This window comes from Balaenoptera acutorostrata, chromosome 2, assembly GCF_949987535.1.
Source record: "Balaenoptera acutorostrata chromosome 2, mBalAcu1.1, whole genome shotgun sequence".
NCBI lineage: Eukaryota > Metazoa > Chordata > Mammalia > Artiodactyla > Balaenopteridae > Balaenoptera > Balaenoptera acutorostrata.
The window spans coordinates 106,036,460-106,059,612 of record NC_080065.1 but is presented as its reverse complement, the minus strand read 5'-3'; the positions used below and the strand labels follow the sequence as shown (position 1 = coordinate 106,059,612).

At 37.1% G+C, this 23,153-nt stretch overlaps 1 protein-coding gene and 1 pseudogene across 1 annotated transcript in view; one reads left to right on the top strand and one right to left on the bottom strand.

The window, feature by feature from the left end:
• LOC130706528 (peroxisomal multifunctional enzyme type 2-like) overlaps window positions 1-23,153 on the top strand; it is a 62,023-nt gene that overhangs the window by 30,382 nt on the left and 8,488 nt on the right. The window contains exons 13-18 of the mRNA XM_057539086.1: window positions 901-972; window positions 3,855-3,958; window positions 8,351-8,416; window positions 16,420-16,489; window positions 17,191-17,297; window positions 19,110-19,196. Coding sequence (XP_057395069.1) covers window positions 901-972; window positions 3,855-3,958; window positions 8,351-8,416; window positions 16,420-16,489; window positions 17,191-17,297; window positions 19,110-19,196 — 506 coding nt within the window. The remainder of the gene's footprint in view (window positions 1-900; window positions 973-3,854; window positions 3,959-8,350; window positions 8,417-16,419; window positions 16,490-17,190; window positions 17,298-19,109; window positions 19,197-23,153) is intronic.
• On the bottom strand, window positions 19,440-19,924 carry LOC130706537 (60S ribosomal protein L21-like; annotated as a pseudogene).

The following is a 23,153-nucleotide window of genomic DNA, read 5'->3' as shown; positions in this document are numbered from 1 at the left end:
CCAGACGTGCAGGCTCAGTAATTGTGGCTCACGGGCCCAGCTGCTCCACGGCATGTGGGATCTTCCCAGACCAGGGCTCGAACCCGTGTCCCCTGCATTAGCAGGCAGATTCTCAACCACTGCGCCACCAGGGAAGCCCTCTGCCTCCATTCTTGCTCCCTTCAGGTCTGCTCATCTCACTGCAGCCAGAATATTATTTCCAAAATGCAAGTGTATTTGTCACTTCCCTGTTAAAAACCCCAGATGGCTGTTCATAGACATCAGGATGAAGTCAGAAACTTTTCATATAATCTAGCTTCTCCCAGTCTCTGCATACTCCAGTCTTGCCACATACTTAGACACTATTTTATGAGGCAGGGGTCATGCTGAAGTTTCTGGCTTGGCAGTTGGGTGGATAGTACCATTCATTCGTATAGGGAACAAAAGAGACAAACAGGTTGGAGAAAAAGATTATGAGTTCACTCCCAAATAATTGTTAATCCATCAAGACATTACCAGTTAAATAATGGAACAGTCCCTAAAAGAACAGAGTAGTTAGAAAGAAACACTGTCTAACTGAAGCCCATAGAGTAGAGATTTGAGAAGGAATGGGGTAGCTGGTGTTGGCTGTATGCTTAACAAGTGTTCATTGAATGATTGAAAATTGTTACTTTTTACAACCTAATGTATCAGAATTATTGATGTTTCAAATTTGGTGACTCAGGTATTCTGATTGCTTTTAATGTTTATGATTCAACATTATATTGAAAATTATTCTAAATCATGATTTTTTAGTTTTACTGAACTTACAGTGGAAGTTATGTTAATTTCTCTCATGTCTTCATATAACTTATGGTCTTTAAAACAGTCTCCTTATTTATTTATTATTTATTTATTTATTATTTTACTTTCCATTTTTAGGAAAATTAAAATGTGAAGCAATTGTTGCTGACGTCCTGGATAAAGGATCCGGTTTAATAATGTTTATGGATGGTAACTCATTTCTAGTTCTTATAATAATATTGTTAGATTCATAGGCTTTGTATGTAACATAATACTTTATCACAGAAGTTGATTAATAAGTTTCTATTTATCTTCCAATTGTGAGAAAGCAAGATTAGTGTTCTAAAAATTCATAAGCTTTTTTAGAAAATACGGGAGGAGGGGGTGGAGTAGGTTGGGGTAGAGGTCCAGAGAGTGGGACATTTCAGGAGATTTGTAACAACATAACCAAAGCACAGAGGTGAGAAATGTGGCTGGTATAGCAAACATAGAGGAGAATTATGCTTCCTAGAGTATGTTTTTTGGCAGGAATGAATACATAGACTGCCCTCAGTTGATAATTAGGCTATGTTGTAGATACTCTTTTCTGTGTTAGCTCTTTGGAACTTCAAACGTATTTGACCCCTGAATCATTCTTATAAATGGTAGTTAGGTTCTTAACCTTGCACATTCAAACCTATTGAACTTATAATGGGGTTTAAACACCATAACCACATTTTATTTGCAGTGGAAAAAAAGATGATAGTAGTTTAATGAATGTTGAAATACTAGTAACTAAACATAAGCCAAAGATACATTGCTTAGAATTTATTTGTTTTAAAGTTTAAGAACAATAGAAATAGATAAACATTATAAAAAATTTTGGAAATAGCAGTGGAAAGTTTTTGTCTGGTATTTGGAATATAGGCTTTATCATTTTTGTTCTAAATACATAGGAGGTTATACTGAATATGTTGTTTTGGAACTTGCCTTGTTTTTACTTAATAATATATTGAGAACATTTTTAATGCTCTTAAATATTTTTCTACTACATTGTTTTTGTTAACTCATAGTTTACAAAGTAAACTATGTATTTCATCATAGACACATAGAACATGTGTCTGTTCTCTCTCTTTCCCTCTTCCTCCTTACCCCTCTTCTTTCTTTTTTAAGGTTTTGGTATTTTCTTACCACTCCAAATATTGGCTAACATTTGGCTGGAACTCTCCTGGTTTTCTTTTAGTCTTCTCACCATTCTACCAAATGTCTACCACAAAAAAGTTTTGCAGTAACCTTAGCTTTAATTTTTACTATTCTTTCTTGATCTACTCCATTTATTTAGCTATAGCTTGGTAATGGGTAATAATGTATTAGAAGTTGTAGATAAAATATAAATGAAATTAGATATCCAATTTTCTGTGTAATAAGGATAAAAGTCTTATTTTAAATGCAAATCACCATGACTTCCCTTATTTTTGTTATAATTATATTTTTCCTTATTATACAATTCAAAATCATATTCTTAGTTTTATAGTGCTGGTGATTTAGGTGATGCTCAAACTGTCACCAGGAAAGTAGTCAGTAGAAAGAGGGACAGCTGTCTTTCATTCATTACTTGCTTACTTATTCACTAACTTGCTCAGTCACATCGTTTGTTCATTGATTTACTAATTAATTTAATACATATTTATTAGGTACCTTTTCTGTCCCAGTTACTATTCTAATTGCTGGGAATATGATGGTGAGCAAAAAAGCCATGATCCTGCCCTCCTGAAGCTTATATCTTCATTCTCACTTATTTCTTCTTTTACATTCCAGGCTCTATTGAGGACTTCAGAAGAATGTTTGAAAATTTGGGAGTGTGGTTATCTGTATTTTATTTTAATTTTTTAATTTTATTGAATTATTGAATTTTAGTGGATTTACAATGTTGTGTTAAATTCTGCTGTACAGCAGAGTGATTTAGTTATACATATATACATTCTTTTTCATATTCTTTTCCATTATGGCTTATCACAGGATATTGAATATAGTTCCCTGTGCAATACAGTAGGACCTTGTTGTTTATCCATCCTATATATAATAGTTTCCATCTGCTAATCCCAAACTCCCAATCCATCCCTCCACCACCTTCCCTTCCCCTAGGCAACCACAAGTCTGTTCTCTATATCTCTGAGTCTGTTTCTGTTTCGTAGATACATTCATTTGTGTCATATTTTAGATTCCACATATAAGTGATATCATATGGTATGTGTCTGTCTCTTTCTGACTTCTCTTGGTATGATAATCTCTAGGTGCATCCATGTTGCTGCAAATGGCATTATTTCAGTCTTTTTTATGGCTGAGTAATATTCCAGTGTGTGTGTGTTTGTGTATCACATCTTCTTTATCCATTCATCTGTTGATGGACTTTTAGGTTGTTTCCATGTCTTGGCTATTGTAAATAGTGTTGCTATGAACATAGGGGTGCATGCATCTTTTTGAATTATAGTTTTGTCTGGATATATGCCTAGGAGTGGGATTGCTGGATCATATGGCAATTCTATTTTTCGTTTTTTGAGGAACCTCCATACTGTTTTCCATAGTGGCTGCACCAATTTACATTCCTACCAACAGTGTAGGAGGGTTCCCTTTTCTCCACACCCTCTCCAGCATTTGTTATTTGTAGACTTTTTAATGATGGTCATTCTGACCAGTGTGAGGTGGTACCTCGTTGTAGTTTTGATTTGCATTTCTCTAATAATTAGCGATGATGAGCATCTTTTCATGTGTGTTAGTCTGCATTTTATAGTGGAATTGTTTGAAAGGTTTGAGAAGGAGAGAATTGAAATATGAAAGGCAGTTGGGGCACTTTAAGAAGAGGTGAGATGAACTGCTGTTTCATAGTCCAGAAAGGATTTGTCAAGATCCTCTTCTCTCTGCCTTCCAGAGACTGGTAGTGAATGATTAAAATGAGTGCTCTGTATCCCAAACTTGGGTGTCTTTAAATTGCAAAGCCTTTTAGTAATTGGATTTTGTTTCTGAAACTTTTAAAAGGATTGTTGATCACATATTGGGTAACTAGTTATGTCATTTGGTAATAACCTCTTTTTTTTTTTTCATTTGCTTTTCAGTCTACTCTTATTCTGGGGAGGAACTTATATGTTATAATCAGTTCTCCATCTTTGTTGTTGGCGCTGGAGGCTTTGGTGGAAAACGGACATCAGACAAAGCTAAGGTAGGCTATGACTTCATAAGTGAGATACGTGTGTCGTTAAGGATCCTTATCTGTATCTTGAACTTACCATATGTGTAATTTCATAGAGTAGGATTTCAGTAATCCACACTTCTTTGAATCAGAATGTGTTCCTTGGATTTGAAATGCTGTTTATATTTGTATATTTTAATATATAACATATGTTATATATAGAAAAGTCTGGCTGACGTAAGTGTAATGTAGCTGAGGTAACTATGGGAATATCTTTACTTTCTTATGCAAACTTTGCCTGCATCCAAAACTCTTTAGAAAAACCTAACACTTACAAGTGATCCTTGTATAAATGCAAATTATCATTCATTAAATGACTTGAGCATTTCTCTTGTATAAAACAATTCTAGTTACTCTTTAGTTCTCAAATTCTATCCAAAAACATATTTTTTTCCTAAAAATATTTTGTAAATTGGATTTTACATCAATTTAACCTAGCTTTTACCTCTGCCCTCAGTTCCCAGAATAGGGCTGCACTGTCTTCCTAGGAGGAGCAGCTCACTCATTTTTCCTATTACCCCCACCCCGGCTCCCCGGCCCCAGCTTGTGTTGCAGAAGCTCAATTCCAGGTAAAAGTGGCTGAGAGTTACGGGGCTGTCTTCCTCCACCCTGTCCCCACTTGTAGGGTGGAGACTGTGTTCCACCGTGGCAGGCTGAGAACACTAGGGCCCTGATAACTCTTGCCCAGGCTGCTCATAGCGTGGGGGTCCCCTGCTGCTAGAGGCAAGCTGAGAAGACCAGAAGCTCCGACCTCTGCCTAGGACTCTTCTTGTAAAGTGAGGATGTCACTTGGAGAGAAGTGGGCCACTATCCTTGCCCTCATGTCCGTGGCAGTGGTGCAGAGGTTTTGCCTGGGGGGCAAGGCAGGCTGTAATGATAGAGAGCTCTGAAGCCCTTCTCACGGAAACTGACTCATTTTGGTACCAAGTATTTGGAAGCTCAAAAGTAAGGATGGTTTCAAAAACAAGGTTACTTTAGTGATAATCAAGAGGAGGCTGGTAGCTCCATGGAAGCAGTAAACTAAACTAGTCCAACTAGAAGTTTGCCAGAGAGAACCATGGAAAGAGACAGCTAAGAAGAGTCGTCATGGGATCATAACAAACCTCAAAGACTGGCCTCAAAGACTACACCTCCAAAAAGGCCTGACTTTAATTGGATCAGACTGTGGAACAATTTATGCCCCAGGGCACTGTTGAAAATAATAGAACAGTCATCTGGCAATTTGTGAAGCCGAACAGCTGGACAGACAGTTTAACAGAGAGATCAGGGAGAGACGGTCACAGAGCGCCCTGCTAGAACCACTGTCATCCCAGGCTGACTGTGCTCGCCAAAGGCTGTACCCTCTGAGGAGCAACATCAGAGTCTGCACACTGTGGGGGAAATATACTTAACTAAAATCGTCTAGCCAAATGAATCGTCTAAACAAATGAACAAGTTAACAATAACAACAAGCCCTGGAAGGGGAAAGGGGTCTCAGTATCCAGAGTTGCTGCAATATATTATGTAAAGTATCCAGTTATCAACAAAAAAATTACAAGATCTGAAAGAAATAAAAGAGTATGACCCATAGATAGGAAAAAACAAAACAAAACAGAACAGGCAACAGAGATTGCTTTTGAGACAACTTAATAGGAAAAGACTTCAAAGCATTTATTGTAAATATAGTCAAAGAACTAAAGGAAACCATGCTTAAAGAAGTAAAGTGTGTAAAGAAGTAAAGTAAAGTATGAGGACAATGTCTCATCAAATAGAGAAAAATTGGGGAATTCCCTGGTGGTCCAGTGGTTAGCATTCCGCACTTCCACTGCAGGGAGCATGGGTTCAGTCCCTGGTCGGGGAACTAAGATCCTGCAAGCTGCGTGGTGTGGCTCAAAAAAAAAAAAAAAAAAAAGAGAAAGAAATCAATAAATAGAAATTATATAAAAAAAGAACCAAATAGAAGTAGTTCTGGAACTGAAAGTACAATAACTGAAATGAAGAATTTACTAGAGGGTCTCAACAGTAGATTTGAAGTGGCTTCAACAGTAGATTTGAAGTGGCTTTTTGATTTTAATCAAAAAGCTTGAAAGTCCATTCATCTGTTGATGAATCAAAAATCTTGAAGATCAAAAATCAAAAAGCTTGAAGATCGATCAATCTATCTATGTCTGAAGAACAGAAAGAAAAAAGGTGAAGAAAAAGAATGAAGAGGCTTCAGAGAAATGTGAAATACCATTAAGTACACCAGCTTTTATGTAATGGGCATACCAGAGAGGAGAGAGAAAGAAGCAGAAAAAAATAATTGAAGGAACAATGGCATGGATGAAAAACGTTGATCTACACATCCAAGAAGCTCAACTGCTCCAATTAGGATATAAATGCAAAGAGGAAGATCTAGACAGACGTTTCTCCAAAGAAGACATACAGATGGCCAAAAAGCACATGAAAACATGCTCAACATCACTAATTATTAGAGAAATGCAAATCAAAACTATGAGTTATCACCTCACAGTGGTTAGAATGGCCATCATCAAAAAATCTACAAACAGTAAATGCTGGAGAGGGTGTGGAGAAAAGGGAACCCTTTTGCACTGTTGGTGGGAATGTAAATTGATACAGCCACTACGGAGAACAGTATGGAGGTTCCTTAAGAAATGAAAAATAGAGTTAGCATATGATCCAGCAATCCCACTACTGGGCATACATCTGGAGAAAACCACACACCCCAATGTTCATAGCAGCACTGTTCACAATAGCCAGGACATGGAGGCAACCTAAATGTCCATCAGCAGAGGAATGGGGGCTTCCCTGGTGGTGCAGTGGTTAAGAATCCGCCTGCCAATTCAGGGGACACAGGTTCAAGTCCCAGTCCGGGAAGATCCCACATGCCGTGGAGCAACTAAGCCCGTGCGGCACAACTACTGAGTCTGTGCTGTAGCACCCACGAGCCGCAACTACTGAGCCCGCGTGCTACAACTACTGAAGCCTGTGCGCCTAGAGCCTGTGCTCCGCAACAAGAAAAGACACCGCAAGGAGAAGCCTGCGCACTGCAATGAAGAGAGCCCCCGCTCACTGCAACTAGAGAAAGCCCGCACACAGCAACAAAGATCCAACACAGCCAAAAAAAATAAATAAATTTATTTTAAAAAAAAAGATTTATGCACTTAAAAAAAAAAAAAGGAATGGGTAAAGAAGAGTGGTACATATATACAATGGAATATTACTCAGCCATAAAGAAGAATGAAATAATGCCATTTGCAGGAACATGGATGGACCTAGAGACTGCCATACTGAGTGAAGTAAGTCAGATAAAGACAAATATCATATGATATCACTTATATGCAGAATCTGAAAAAAAAAATACAAATGAACTTCTTTACAAAACAGAAATAGAGTCACAGATGTAGAAAACAAACTTATAGTTACCAGGGGGGAAATGGTGGGGGAGTGATAATTTAGGAGATTGGGATTGACATATACATACTACTGTATATAAAATAGATAACTAATAAGGAGTTAACTGTATAGCACAGGGAACTCTACTCAATATTCTGTAAGGACCTATATGGGAAAAGAATCTAAAAAAGAGTGGAGATATAGATATAGATATATATATATGTATAACTGATTCACTTTGCTGTACACCTGAAATTAACACAACATTGTAAATCAACTATACTCCAATAAAAATTAAAAAGAAAATAAATGCAAAGAGATCTACACCCTTAGTAAAGTGCATTTAAAGATTAAATCAATATAGATGTGAATTGTTGGTCTAATTCTTACAGTTATTGTCATCTTTTGCATTGGGAAAAGAGTCTTTACCTTTTTCTCCTTTGTGGCCTAGAGAATGGATCTGGTTATATAATTCCTTTCGTTAAACAAGGTCATTTCAGGGAAATCATAATGTAGATGAAGCTAGCAGTTATGAAATTTTAAATGTCATTATGTGCTGAAAATAAAATATTAAAATAAACTTTTTATCCAGCTTGCAGATTTTGTTACAGTCAGCCCTCCATATCTGTGGGTTCTGTATCCACAGGTTTGGCATCTGCAGATTGAACCAACCGTGGATCAAAAATATTCAGAAAAAAAAAATTCCAGAAATTTCCCAAACTATTTACACAGCATTTCCATTGTATTAGGTATTATAAGTGTATGGGCGGATGTGCATAGATTATATGCAAATACTACACCGTTTTATATAAGGGATTTGAGCATCTGCAGATCATGGTATCCATGAAGGGGTCCTGGAACCAATCACCCTTGAAAACTGAGGGATGACTGTATATTGAAACATGGTTGTTAATCAAATATCAGTTTGGGTAAAGAGAATAACAATTATTTTGTTATAATTTAACGTGTAATGTTTTTTGATCTCAGGTAGCTGTAGCCATACCTAATAGACCTCCTGATGCTGTACTTACAGATACCACCTCACTTAATCAGGTAAGAATGTATTTTTGAAAAGTGATAAAGCCACCTGACTCCTGACACTTTTTGATTGATAACTCTGATACCCTGTAATTTTGTGAGTCCAAAAGTAGTGGCTGTGTTCTTCTACGTAATAAAAATAATGGCATATTTCTGTAGTTGAAATTCGTTTTTTCTGAATTTTTACTTAGCAGTTTTTTTCTCCACTAGGTATCAAAAGAAAATGTAAAATGGCTTTTCATTAGTCAATTGAAAAAGCATCATGCTTTGTTGGCAATGGATTGCTTGCCTTAAGGAGACTGCCTAGCTTAGTAGTGAAGAATTTCATTAAAGCCTTAGAGAGCAGGATAAAATAAAAGGTAAATTTCAGTTATCCTTTCTTCTATTGGAAAAGAAAACTGAGCTACATTGCTTCGAGAGAGATTATTTTATGCTAACTTTAGTGGACAGGTACAATAAAGCATCTGAGAAAGGAGTAGATGATTTAATCTCATTTGTTTGGCATAAATAATATGTTTTCTGATGGAGGAGTTAAAATGCCCTGTCAGTTAACAAATTCTGTAAGCATGCAAAGATTTATCTAAGAAGCAAAAGGTGACCATAAAGATGAGAAAAGCAACTTTGTTTTTGAGAGACCTGACGATTCTTCCCTACGATGGCCAGAATCCTAACCATGCAAATATAGAGCAGAATATGTAAAGCTCTGAAGTTATGCTGTGAATAAGCAGGTGATGACAGCACATTATTTGTAAAATTCACTTATTTTTTGATACTAATTTTGATATACTTGATATGAGAACTTCTGCAGGATTTATGTGTGCTGGCAAATAGGAATATAATTTCATGAGCCAGAAAGAATTAAGTTTGGAACATATTAATTGTATTTTTTTATACACTATATAATTGGGTGATAGAACAATACTTTCTACCTCAGATTAGTTTTTGCCTTTAATTGTTCTTCCCATCCCTATTTCTTATCAGTTTCTTAAGAGAGCACTCATATTTATGTTTAATTAAAGCTTCATAGTGAAATTCATTTTATTAGCACACTAAAGAACAGAAGACTTCATGGTTTCATGGTTCAGAAAACCCAGAAATGCTCCATTATTATTCTTGTGTTACTGAAATAATAAAATGTATCTGCTGTAGATAAGAAAAGCTGAATAGTTTCCATGGCTTGAATTTCTTTATACAGTAAGCAGAAAGATTTTCTTGTTTTCTTTTTTCAGATGAATAGAACTTTTTGTTAGCTTTTAGCAGACTTGAGTATTTTGCTGTGTGACAAAGGACAGTTTATAAGTTAACAAATCTTTTTTGTATAAATAATGGGCACCCATCATTTGACAGAGGTTCCTGACCATTTGTATCATATGGTCACTCGAGAATATGATAAAAACTACCGACTGTTTCTTCAAAAACATTTTGCATAAAACTTTGCATAAATTTCAGGGGATTTGTGGGCTGTTTTAAATTGGATCTGTGCTATAGGAGATACAAATCAAGTAGAAGTGTGATCTATTGACAAGGAACTGAAAGGACACTTAGATTTAAGGCGTAGATGTCTTCATTTCTAGGGCACCTATTCTAAGCAACGAATGATTAAATACAAGGCTTTGAATTATAGAGTAAGTGCTGTAGACATTCTGAGATGGGCTACTCATTAGAGAATGACATACAGAAGAGTTTGGTAGGAAAGATGGGACTTCTGAACTAAAATGGTGTATAGATCTTCTGTTTTGCCAGGGGTATAAGGCTTGCAGTATGGCCTGGAAGGGGATAAGAACTTAGTAATGATAGCAGAAAAGAGCATGATGTATGTACAAGGAGTAAGAATTAGAGCATTCACACCGGAGAGTGGTGGGAGATGATTGTGGACGAACAGACCTTTAAGGAGAAGTGGAAATGGAACAGATTATGTTGTTATAGCCTAAACTTTGTGCCAGGTATTTAAATTAAATAAGTAACTTTTCAATCAGTAGGGAAACTGGCAACCATAGCTCTACCAATATCACTTCTGGAATATTTTGTTTTTCATGTCTTTAGGAAAATTTCTTCATCTTCAAACTGGTATATAGTACAAGTATACTTCATGGTTTTTCATAATTAATAAAGAGAAAATTCTTCTCCAATAATCCAGAAAGACCAAAGAATAAATAGGTAACAGGTGTCAGGCTTTGTATTTGAGGAGAATGAAAACAAGTATCTTTAGTTTCCTTAGATACATATCTCCTACTACTTATTCTAACAATTAGGACCTTAGCTACCATCATTGTTAAATAAAGTTAATCTTTGGAATATTGGTTATACTATCCATTAAAGTATAATTCTTTATTATATTACCATGTGTATTGTAAGTACTTTTAAAATTTTGTTTTGAAACAGTGATTTATTATTTTGCATGACTCTGGGTCGCCTGGGTGGTCCTTGTGCTACAAACGGTGTTGGCTGTCACTCATGTGGCTGTTCTCAGACGGCGGCTGGGTGGGGCAGGAAAGTCCCGGATGGCTCTTTCACAAGTGCAGGGTCTTAGTGCTCCCTGTTGGCTGGCGTGCCTCTAATCTCCACCCGGCTTCTTCTCCGGGTGGTGTCTCATCTTCCAGGGCCTTTCTCTTTGGCCCTCAAGGGGATTTCTATTTCAATTTCTGGAGCTGTTTCCTGTGTAGCTTCCTCCTTTTCAGTACGTCTGCATTCCAGCTGCCCATTCTCCCAGAACTCTGATCTTTATCTCTTTAACTCTTTGAGACTGTTTTGCTATGTTTCGGTTTCCCTTTTTGCACTGCAGTCTAGAAAGTGCTGTCAGGCAGAGCGCTGTGGCCATTGTAGAGTCCATCTTGTTTGTTTCTTTTCTATCAAGAATCATAATCCTGTCCTGCCTACTGTCCAATGTCTAAGAACAGTATCTCCCTCGCCCACTTAAAAAAATTTTTTTTTCCTAATTGTTTACAGTGGAAGAGTAAGTTCATTCCACTTATTCCATCTAGGCTGAAAGTGGAAGTCCTATACCTTTTTATATGCCCATAGTGCCCAATTTTCTCATTTATTACTATTTGTTTTCTCAGTTTTTATTGCTGTGCTTTGTTTCCTACTTGTTTCTAACAATTAAAGAGCCTATTTTATTTTCTTGTTTCTCTTTCCCTTACAGTTCCCATTTTGGGGAATGCATTAATTTTACTTTTTCAGAACAATTTAACATTTATATATTATTCTTCCCCCTTCCCCACCTTTGTCTTAGTCTTAGATTTGCAATCGAATATATATCAATCCTTTTGCCAAAGGTTCTCCCATATCTCCTGGTTGGATAAAGCTCCTCCTGTGGTAGGTTCCCCAAGAAGGCCTCGTGTATAGTATTCCTTTGGTTCCTATGTTTTTATTTATTTATTAAATAAATTTATTTATTTATTTTTGGCTGCACTGGGTTGTCGTCGCTGCGCGCGGGCTTTCTCTAGTTGCAGCAATCGGGGGCTACTCTTCATTGTGGTGCGCGGGCTTCTCGTTGTGGTGGTTTCTCTTTGTTTCGGAGCACGGGCTCTAGGCGTGCGGGCTTCAGTAGTTGTGGCACATGGGCTCAGTAGTTGTGGCTCATGGGCTCTAGAGCACAGGCTCAGTAGTTGTGGCACATGGGCTTAGTTGCTCTGCGGCATGTGGGATCTTCCTGGACCAGGGCTTGAACCCATGTCCCCTTGCACTGGCAGGCGGATTCTTAACCACTGCGCCACCAGGGAAGTCCGGTTCCTATGTATTTAAAACTATTTTTCTATACCCTGGATACTCAAAGGACAGCTTGGCTGGATATGAAATCTTGAGTTTCTTAAAATGGTGTTCCATTGTTGCCTGGCTTTCTATATTGCTGTTTAGAAGTCTGATGCCAGTCATTATCTTCCTTTAAGTTACTTGATCTTTATCCTCGAGGGCTTTAGGATTTTTTTTTCCTTCATCTTTAAAAATCTCATAGTTTTACTAGGATAAGTCTCAGTGTTGCTCATTCCAGGTCCGTTTTCCCATGTACCTGGTGGGCCTTTTTAATATGTGTGTTCAGATCTTTTATTTTCAAAAAGTTTTCTAGGGTTATAATTTTAAATATTAGTTCTTATTCATTGTTTTATTTTTATTTCTTCAGGTACTCTTTATGTACATTGGATCTTTTTCTATCTTTCTTCCAACCATTTTCTGTCCTTTTGTAGTTCTTTATTAATCTCATTTCCATTCTCTTGGTTTTTTTCTTCTTTTTCTTCTATGCCCCTTATTAAAATTTTGTTTGAATATGTTCTCCTTTGGGAACATTATAATTTAGTCTTCAATTTCTGGTATGACTTTGATTTTTCTTTTATTTCTTTCCCAAGTTTAATCATCTCTTACTTCATTTCTTCATGTTTGTTGTCCATTTATATTTTTGGTTTTTGAATTTCAGATTCCAGATGTTTATTTCCTATCCCCAAATGCTTGAGTATTGTGTTATCGTTTTCTTCTGTTTGCTAGTTGTTTTGTTTGGGAAAATTGTATTTATTATAATGTTTTGGTTCTTATTTTCTTTTTTAGTCTTATTGTAGCTTTGTACAGGTGAAGATTACTTACCTATATGCATTTTGTAGGTAAAGTTAGTAGTTTGGGACAGTTTACAAGGTTCTTAAAGAAATTCAAGATTGTCATCTGTCAGTATAGCAAAGTGCCTTTTCTTTAATGGATGGCTTTTTGGAGTAAGGCATAGTGGGGAAGTGTTTTATTAAATTTTTTGTAGTTCTCTTTATCCTGCAGGATCATAAATTTCCCCTCTTGCTTCTCTTTCTTCACCATTCGTCTTCGAAGGAGACATCTTTGTTTTATCCTCTTCTTCCTCAGAAGTATTGCCTTTCTAGGACTGCCGTTTGGAGGCCCGTGCACTTTTAATTCTTTTCTCAGTAGTCAGTATTCTAATCTTCCAGGATTCTTCTCAGTATTTTTGTCCTCGAGGTAGACTGTCTGTGTCTCGAAGTGATTTTTCTTTGTTTCCTTTTTTCTCTTCCATGAGCTTCTGCTATACTCCCCCTCCCCACCCCTACCACTCTCTCTAGCAGTTTTGAGAGGGTGCTCACAAGACAGTGCTGCTGGATATAGGTGTTTTTTTTTCTACTTATAGGAATTTGAAGTGTGTGGTTTTTCTCTTCTAATTACACTGTAGGCCTGGGATCTGTGTAGTTTTACTTGTTTTTCTTGTCGATCTGTTTGCTTTTTTAGGGGATGTGAGGATTTGGGAAGAACTAATTCCTGACCTTTTTTATTTAGCATTTGGTTTAACTTAATGTACACTTTAAAAAAAAAATTTACTTATTTATTTGGCTGCATTGGGTCTTAGTTGTGGCACACAGGGTCTTCGTTGCGGCATGCGGACTCTTTCACTGAGACACGTGGGCCCTCTAGTTCTGGTGCGCAGGCTCCAGGGTGTGTGGGATCAGTAGTTACGGCACGTGGGCTCTCTAGTTGTGGTGCGCGGGCTCTAGAGGGTGTGCGCTCAGTAGTTGTGGCGCAAGGGCCTAGTTGCCCCTTGGCATGTGGGGTATTAGTTCCCTGACCAGGGATCAAACCCATGTCCCCTGCACTGGAAGGTGGATTCTTAACCACTGGATGACTAGGGAAGTCCCTAATGGTACACTTTAAATAAATAAAACTAGGAACTAATTTACTCATATATGGAAGATCCTCCCACTTACATTTAATACTCAAGTAAGACAATATAGATCTATTTTTCTTAGTTTGTATGTGTGAATTTTAGTGATTTTTACATCTAGGCAGAAATGAAACACCAAAACACGAAGCTTTTTGCTTTTCTTCTGAAATACGAAAGTCCTTCAGGATATTCAGAAAATAAACCTTGATAGTGTTCTTTATTGTTTGGAGAATGGTCATTTTGCATTATGATTGAATTTAGTCAAACATCCAATCAGTTGACTTTAGTCATTTCTCATCATAGATCTTTTATGTCTTTGCTAATTCTGCCTTCTGTTGGAAGCAATGCTGTCATTGAAATAATATGAAAATTTTCATATTCCTTTAATATGATTTCTTTAGAAAAGTTGTTTCTTTTCATTTATAGGAATGATATCTGTGGGGTAAGAACACTGACACTAATCTTAAAAACTTGATTGTCTTATACTGTTGCTGAAATCTTTTAAATAATCATAATAGTTCACATTTATTGAGGTATTAATATTTATCAAGGATAATGCTCTGTAAGAGTTTGATTAGCCTCTCAGTTTTTTAAATGAGAAGGTTGAGGCTAGGGTGATAAAGAAAATTGCCCACTAATGGCAGAGCTGGATTTGAACCTAGGTCTGTCTGGTGCCAAAGCCCATGATCTATTATGTGTTTGACACCTTCCGCTTTGGGCCCTGAAATTCGTCATTCTTTTACCATTTGTATGCAACATGATGATGTATATTTGCCTAGTGTTTTATTTTTTTAAAGTGCTTTCTAAAATTTATCATTTAATCTTCTGCCATCTTATACAGAATCTTAAGTCACATCTATATGATAATTGTTGATTTGATTTAATTATTTTTAGAAGCCATATAAAGGGAAAAAATACTGAGTCATTAAAAAAGTGAATAATTTAGAAAACTATCATATAGAGTGATGGGAAAGAGAAAGAGCTTATGAAAATTGTACAAAACATTAAAAAGTAAACAACATTTTCCTATGAATTACAGGAGATGTTATTTTCTGTAAATAAAATGTGTTAAAAAAGAATAATCAATAATTAAAAACAACAAAAACTCATTAAGAAAGTCAGGTATGCTGACATGGCTAGTCTCTACACAACATTTTAATAGTCTTGGAAAGCTTAACCTAGCAATTGATAAGAGAGAAGTCTAGAGGCAGACCCAAAGTTAATACACAGATACATTAAATACTTACTGTTAGCTCTTTTGTGAATTTCTTCCCTTCAGTACTGAAAAGTACTCTCTCATTTGACCAACGCACAATTTAAATGCTGGGAAGTATGGTGACTTTTTTCCTATTGTTATCTGTATCTTTCTGCTAATTGTGCCTTATCTAAGTACAGAAGTGATGTGAAGATCTGGAGTAAGCAGGAATATAATCTTAATGGCAAGTTATTAGTCTGTTTTTTTGCAGGATGAGCTGATCTCAGGATTTAGTATACCCAGTAGAATGAAAGTTTGTGAGAAGTGTGTGATGTTTATATGTCTAGTATTGGGTTACAGGCTTCAATTTAAAACACCCCATTAAGAAAGTTGGCATAAATTTTGCTTGGTTAGAAGAGGCTATAAACATTTACACCTTATCTTCATTGTGTTTTTTTAAAAAATGTTTGTTTATTTTATTTTATTTTTAAAAAATTAATTAATTAATTAATTAATTTTTGGCTGCATTGGGTCTTTGTTGCTGTGCGCGGGCTTTCTCTAGTTGCGGCGAGCGGGGGCTACTGTTTGTTGTGGTGCACAGACTTCTCATTGTGGTGGCTTCCCTTTGTTGAGGAGCGTGGGCTCTAGGGCATGTGGGCTTCAGTAGTTGGGGTGCTTGGGCTTCAGTAGTTGTGGCTCGCGGGCTCTAGAGCTCAAGCTCAGTAGCTGTGGCGCACGGGCTTAGTTGCTCCACGGCATGTGAGATCTTCCCGGACCAAGGATCAAACCCGTGTCCCCTGCATTGGCAGGCGGATTCTTAACCAGTGCGCCACTAGGGAAGCCCTTCATTGTGTTTTAACGAGAGTAGATTGATGGATTCCTTTTTGTGAATTTCTCCTTAGGCAGTGGTAACCAGTGTTGTTCCCAGATGTAGTTCTTGGTTCCCCTTCCTATTATTTGACAGTCCTCACGCCTTATGATCTCAGTGGCAGGTGTTACAAAAAGCATTTGGTTTACACTTAATCTTTTTTTGTTAAAAATAGTTATTTTTTAATCAAAGCTACTATTAGGTACATTATAATGCATTTCTTATGCAATAATCAGCCATATTTCCTGTTTTTATTTTAATGTATTCTAAGAAGGCACTGGGTGCTAGTTTCTTTTATAATTCTTTCTCCACAGGCTGCTTTATACCGCCTCAGTGGAGACTGGAATCCCTTACACATTGATCCTGACTTTGCTAACTTAGCAGGTGAGTTGCTAATAATGTGAGCCAATGAAAATATTAGCTCAGTTATCTAAATAATACTTAAAGACGTCGCTACTTATGACTGGAAGTTTGAGTAACATTTTAAAAATAGCCCTCTCCTAATATGTTTATGCAAAAGACATGGAAAGGTGGGAAGTAGTGTTCAGAAAATGGTGTACGTGAAATTCAGATTATGGTGGAAGGTAGCTCCTGCTAGTGCAAGGTCTAGGATAGGACCATGGGGATGGGTGTCTGAGTTATCATGAAGGTCAAGGCCATTGGAGGGGAGAGCAAAGAACTGAAAGGTTGAAGAAGGATCATCTACATACATGGATATTGAAATCACTGTGGATGATTTCATGGTTACAACCAAAGCGAAACAAAATAATTATTTGTGTCCCCAGATCTCTGACATTCCTTCCTTTTTTTTTTCGTTTTTTGTTTATTTCATAATTTTTTTCCCAGGAAGTATTATTTATAAAATATTTTCCATGTTTCTTAACACATTATTGACTGGAGATGTATTAACGCCATAGGCGTTAGTTTCTGCAAAAATCCCCCTGGTCAATAATGTGTTAAGATAGGTGGTATGAGTCAGGCTAATGCAGTTTAAAAATGTATTTTTGAAGTCCTGAATGAACTGTTCTTGGTTTTTAAACATGAAATGTGCCTTTATCTAACTAAATTCTCTCTCTCATTTTTAGGTTTTGACAAGCCCATATTACATGGATTATGTACATTTGGATTTTCTGCCAGGCATGTTTTACAGCAGTTTGCAGATAATGATGTGTCAAGATTCAAAGCAATTAAGGTATGTGTAAATTATTAATAATTTAACTACTTGTTCCTTTTTAGTTTTAGAGGAGTCTTAGTGACTTCACTTAAAAATAGGTACTATACCGAAGTTATTATTTTTATTATTTCATTGACTTGGCAATCAGCAAGTTCTCTTTTTGTAGCTCTAAATGCCTCTATTACACTTGCATCATGAAGGATATTATATACAGTTATACTTTTAACAGATTGATTTGATTGTTTTGTAAATTAATTAGGAGCATACATATATCAGCATATATGCCTTAACAAACTCAAGATTTACCTTTAAAAATTTATTTATTCATGTTTTACTGTTTTATAATTTGCCTTAATTTAATTGAAAATGTTAAGTGGCTGCATTTGAACTCTAATAAACATGCACCTATATCAGTATGTTGGTTGCATATTGATTTTAGTTTTGCACTTTTTTTTTTGTGGTCACTGTAAATTTCTTTATTTTTTGGCTGTATTGAGTCTTCCTTGCTGCGCGCAGGCTTTCTCTAGTTGTGGCGAGTGGGGGCTACTCTTCATTGTGGTGTGCGGGCTTCTCATTGCGGTGGCTTCTCTTGCTGCGGAGCACAGGCTCTAGGTGTGCGGGCTTCAGTAGTTATAGCACGCGGGCTCAGTAGTTGTGGCTCGTGGGCTCTAGAGCACAGGCTCAGTAGTTGTGGCACACGGGCTTAGTTGCTCCGCAGCATGTGGGATCTTCCTGGACCAGGACTCGAACCCGTGTCCCCTGCATTGGCAGGCGGATTCTTAACCACTGCACCACCAGGGAAGCCCTAGTTTTGCACTTTTAGTTTTCATCCATTATAAATTGCAAAGAAAACTGACTCTGCACAGTTTTGCATAAATCGAAAGACATACACTTAAAACAAAACAAAACAAAACTTTAAGGCAGTGTCAAATAGCTCCAAAAGCTCTTATCAGTTTGTACTCCATGCAGCAGTGGAAATTTATTTTCTGATGTCTTGCCTTTGATAACACTGATTATTCTCATTATTATAACTATTTTATAGTTATTATTATAATGATTTTAAAAACCAGCGAATAATATATACACAGAGCAAATAAAATAGTATAGAAAATTAAGAAATAAAAAATGTAATTATTCTGTCCTATACAACAACCCCAGGTCTTATTCCTCAGACTTAATTAGTGCTACTTTTTTTTTTTTAAATTAATTAATTTATTTATTTATTTATTTATGGCTGTGTTGGGTCTTCGTTTCTGTGTGAGGGCTTTCTCCAGTTACGGCAAGTGGGGGCCACTCTTCATCGCGGTGCGCAGGCCTCTCACTGTCGCGGCCTCTCCCGCTGCGGAGCACAGGCTCCAGACGCACAGGCTCCAGACGCACAGGCTCAGCAGTTGTGGCTCACGGGCCCAGTTGCTCCACGGCATGTGGGATCCTCCCAGACCAAGGCTCGAACCCGTGTACCCTGCATTAGCAGGCAGACTCTCAACCACTGCGCCACCAGGGAAGCCCCTAGTGCTACTTTTAACTGCTTCTCTTAAGTTGTTCTGGTAGTTACCTATATAACTCTACTTAATATGATTATTCTTCTGTGTTTTGATTCGTCAAGATTAAACTATTTATTGATTCTATATTTTGAAAGACAAAGAATTAACTTTTACTAAATATCTCTACTAATTTTATCATACTACTATTTTTATGAATTTAAGTATAGTCCAGTCTCTGTTTCTTCCTTTTATGCTCTCCAACCTTCCCCCCAAATACCACCCCCCTGCAAAGTGGAAAAGTTTCATATTAAAACATTCTTAACCCCAAAACACATTTTTTTGAAAGGTTCGTTTTGCAAAACCAGTATATCCAGGACAAACTCTACAAACTGAGATGTGGAAGGAAGGAAATAGAATCCATTTCCAAACCAAGGTATGGATAATGTAGTTAGAGGTACATTGTTTCGTTACCCTCTTCACTGTATCCTATAATTATGTTCCATCCTAGCATTCTTTTGGTTAATATTATGGATATGAGATAAAACTTAGAAAGTTTTTTTTAAAAAATCAGTGGTAACTTTTAATTGAAAATAAGATGCCTCCGTACCTTGTTTTTTATTTTCTGTTTTTTTTTTTTTTTTTTTACAGTCCAGGTCTTTTATTTTCTTTACCCCCATCATGCCATGAATTCATAGGGAGTGGGCTCCAGCAGTTCAGGCTTCTTTCCATTGGTTCTCACGAAGTGTGCTTCCCTGGGGGAGCAGGCTGGCGCTTCAGCTGAACCCAAGTACCTTTCTCTTTGGCTTCCTTCTTTTTCTGATCATTTTCCTTCACTCGTTTCAGGAAGCTATCTCAGCTCTTAGAGTGCGTAACATGCTCGATACACACATTAATTCTCTTGGCAAGAATCTTGCCCTTAGCTTGTATGTTTACAATGATGCCAACAGCATGCTGGGTAACATTGTAGACTCTCCCAGTTTCGCCATGGCAACATTTGTGGGGCATTCCTTTTTGAACAGTGCCCGTTCCCTTGATATCTACAATATCACCTTTCTTGTAGATTTGCATGTGTGTGGCCAAAGGAGCAGCTCCATGTTTTCTAAAAGGCCTAGAGAACATGTAGCGGGTGCCCCTCCTCTTTCTCTTTGTGTTGGTCATTTTGGCGAATTACTGGAAGATGGAGGTTCTGGCCGAAAAGAAGCTATTTTCTGTTTTTTATTCTCAGCTAAATTGGTGCCTGTCTACATAGCATTTCTGAAAACCCAACCAACCATATCTTTTTGGCTCAACCCATCATTCAAGTTGTTGTCAGAATATAATCTTCAGAAAATTAAAGGCATGACTCTCAGACAGATATAAAATGAAAATGTGACACAAATTAACATCTTATGTCACAGAGTCTGGGCTTAATTAATAGTAAGTAACAAGACAGAGTATATCTCCCTATAGAGTTAAGTAATTTTGGGGTGAGGCTGTTAGCAGTGCTCCAGTAAAATACTAAAAGGACATGCAATCAGCCTTTTATAAGTTTTTTACAGATTATTTTTGTTAATACAGTTGACCAGGGTGACACTTTTTGGCCTGATCATTTGTACTACATTGATGGTTTGTGTCGAGCAGTTTAAATACCACCACCAACAATAATAACAGCTTAAAGTTGTCGAGTACCTATAAGCAGGCTATCCCATTATTTCTACTATGCGTAACAGCTCTACATTTAATTTAGGAAAATCTAGGTTCAGGTCTCCTAAATAACTTGCTCATGGTCACATAGAAAGTGGTGGAGCTGGGATAGACACCCAGGTCTGCCTGGCTCAAGGCTTACTTCCTAGGCCCTAACTTTTTTTTTTTTTTTTTTTTTACTGTATCATGATTTCTTTCATAAATATAAATAACTTTGCAGAACTCTTCTTTGTATGGCTGCCTTCTCCTTATTACTTCCTGCTGCTTGCAGTATCATTTTCCTGCTTCATGTATGCACACTATTTCACTTTGCAAATTTCTTTTGTCTTTTCGGCTTCAGAGGAAGCTCTACCTTGTCCTCAGAGGCAGTCCCTTACTACTCCCCTTTCCCTCATCCATATAAAAACACATACTGGCTTTCTCTGAAATCCTCCTACAATTAATGTTGGTGCCACATATTCTGGGACCCTCTTATTTTCTAATTATTTCACCTACGTTTATTCTATTTATTTATTTACTTTTAACATCTTTATTGGAGTATAATTGCTTTACAATAGTGTGTTAGTTTCTGCTGTATAACAAAGTGAATCAGCTATACATAAATATATATCCCCATATACCCTCCCTCTTGCGTCTCCCTCCCACCCTCCCTATCCCACCCCTCTAGGTGGACACAAAGCACCAAGCTGATCTCCCTGTGCTATGTGGCTGCTTCCCACTAGCTATCTATTTCACATTTGGTAGTGTATATGTGTCCATGCCACTCTCTCACTTCATCCCAGCTTACCCTTCCCTCTCCCCGTGTCCTCAAGTCCATTCTCTACATCTGCATCTTTATCCCTGTCCTGCCCCTACATTCTTCAGAACCATTTTTTTTTTTTTAGATCCCATATATATGTATCAGCATACAGTATTTGTTTTTCTCTGACATACTTCACTCTGTATGACAGTCTCTAGGTCCATCCACCTCACTACAAATAACTCAATTCCATTTCTTTTTATGGCTGAGTAATATTCCATTGTATATATGTGCCACATCTTCTTTATCCATTCATCTGTCGATGGACACTTAGGTCGCTTCCACGTCCTGGCTATTGTAAATAGTGCTGCAGTGAACATTGTGGTACATGACTCTTTTTGAATTATGGTTTTCTCAGGGTATATGCCCAGTAGTGGGATCGCTGAGTCGTATGGTAGTTCTATTTTTAGTTTTTTAAGGAACCTCCATACTGTTCTCCATAGTGGCTGTATCAATTTACATTCCCACCAACAGGGCAAGAGGGTTCCCTTTTCTCCACACCCTCTCCAGCATTTATTGTTTGTAGATTTTTTGATGATAGCCATTCTGACCAGTGTGAGGGGATACCTCATTGTAGTTTTTGATTAGCATTTCTCTAATGATTAGTGATGTTGAGCATCCTTTCATGTGCTTGTTGGCAATCTGTATATATTATTTAGAGAAATGTCTATTTAGGTCTTCTGCCCATTTTTGGATTGGGTTGTTTGTTTTTTTGATGTTGAGCTGCAGGAGCTGCCTGTACATTTTGGAGATTAATCCTTTATCAGTTGCTTTGTTTGCAAATATTTTCTCCCACTCTGAGGTTTGTCTTTTCGTCTTGTTTATGGTTTCCTTTGCTGTGCAAAAGCTTTTAAGTTTCATTAGGTCCCATTTGTTTATTCCTGTTTTTATTTCCATTACTCTAGGAGGTAGGTCAAAAAGGATCTTGCTGTGATTTATGTCATAGAGTGGTCTGCCTATGTTTGCCTCTAAGAGTTGTATAGTGTCTGGCCTTACATTTAGGTCTTTAATCCATTTTGAGTTTCTTTTTGTGTATGGTGTTAGGGAGTGTTCTAATTTCCTTCTTTTACATGTAGCTGTCCAGTTTTCCCAGCACCACTTATTGAAGAGGCTGTCTTTTCTCCATTGTATATTCTTGCCTCCTTTATCAACGATAAGGTGACCATACGTGTGTGGGTTTGTCTCTGGGCTTTCTATCCTGTTCCATTGATCTATATTTCTGTTTTTGTGCCAGTACCATACTGTCTTGATTACTGTAGCTTTGTAGTATAGTCTGAAGTCAGGGAGCCTTGTTCCTCCAGCTCCGTTTTTCTTTCTCAAGATTGCCTTGGCTATTCAGGGTCTTTTGTGTTTCCATATAAATTGTGAAATTTTTTGTTCTAGTTCTGTGAAAAATGCCATTGGCAGTTTGATAGGGATTGCACTGAATCTGTAGATTGCTTTGGGTAGTATAGTCATTTTCCCAGTATTGATTCATCCAATCCAAGAACATGTTATATCTCTCCATCTGTTTGTATTATCTTTAATTTCTTTCATCAGTATACTGTAGTTTTCTGCATGCAGGTCTTGTGTCTCCTTAGGTAGGTTTATTCCTAGGTATTTTATTCTTTTTGTTGTAATGGTAGATGGGAGTGTTTCCTTAATTTCTCTTTCAGCTTTTTCATCATTAGTGTATAGGAATGCAAGAGATTTCTGTGCATTAATTTTATATCCTGCTACTTTACCAAATTCCTTGATTAGCTCTAGTAGTTTTCTGGTAGCATCTTTGGGATTCTCTGTGTATAGTATCATGTCATCTGCAAACAGTGACAGTTTTACTTCTTCTTTTCCGATTTGGATTCCTTTTATTTCTTTTTCTTCTCTGATTGCTGTGGCTAAAACTTCCAAAACTATGTTGGAAAATAGTGG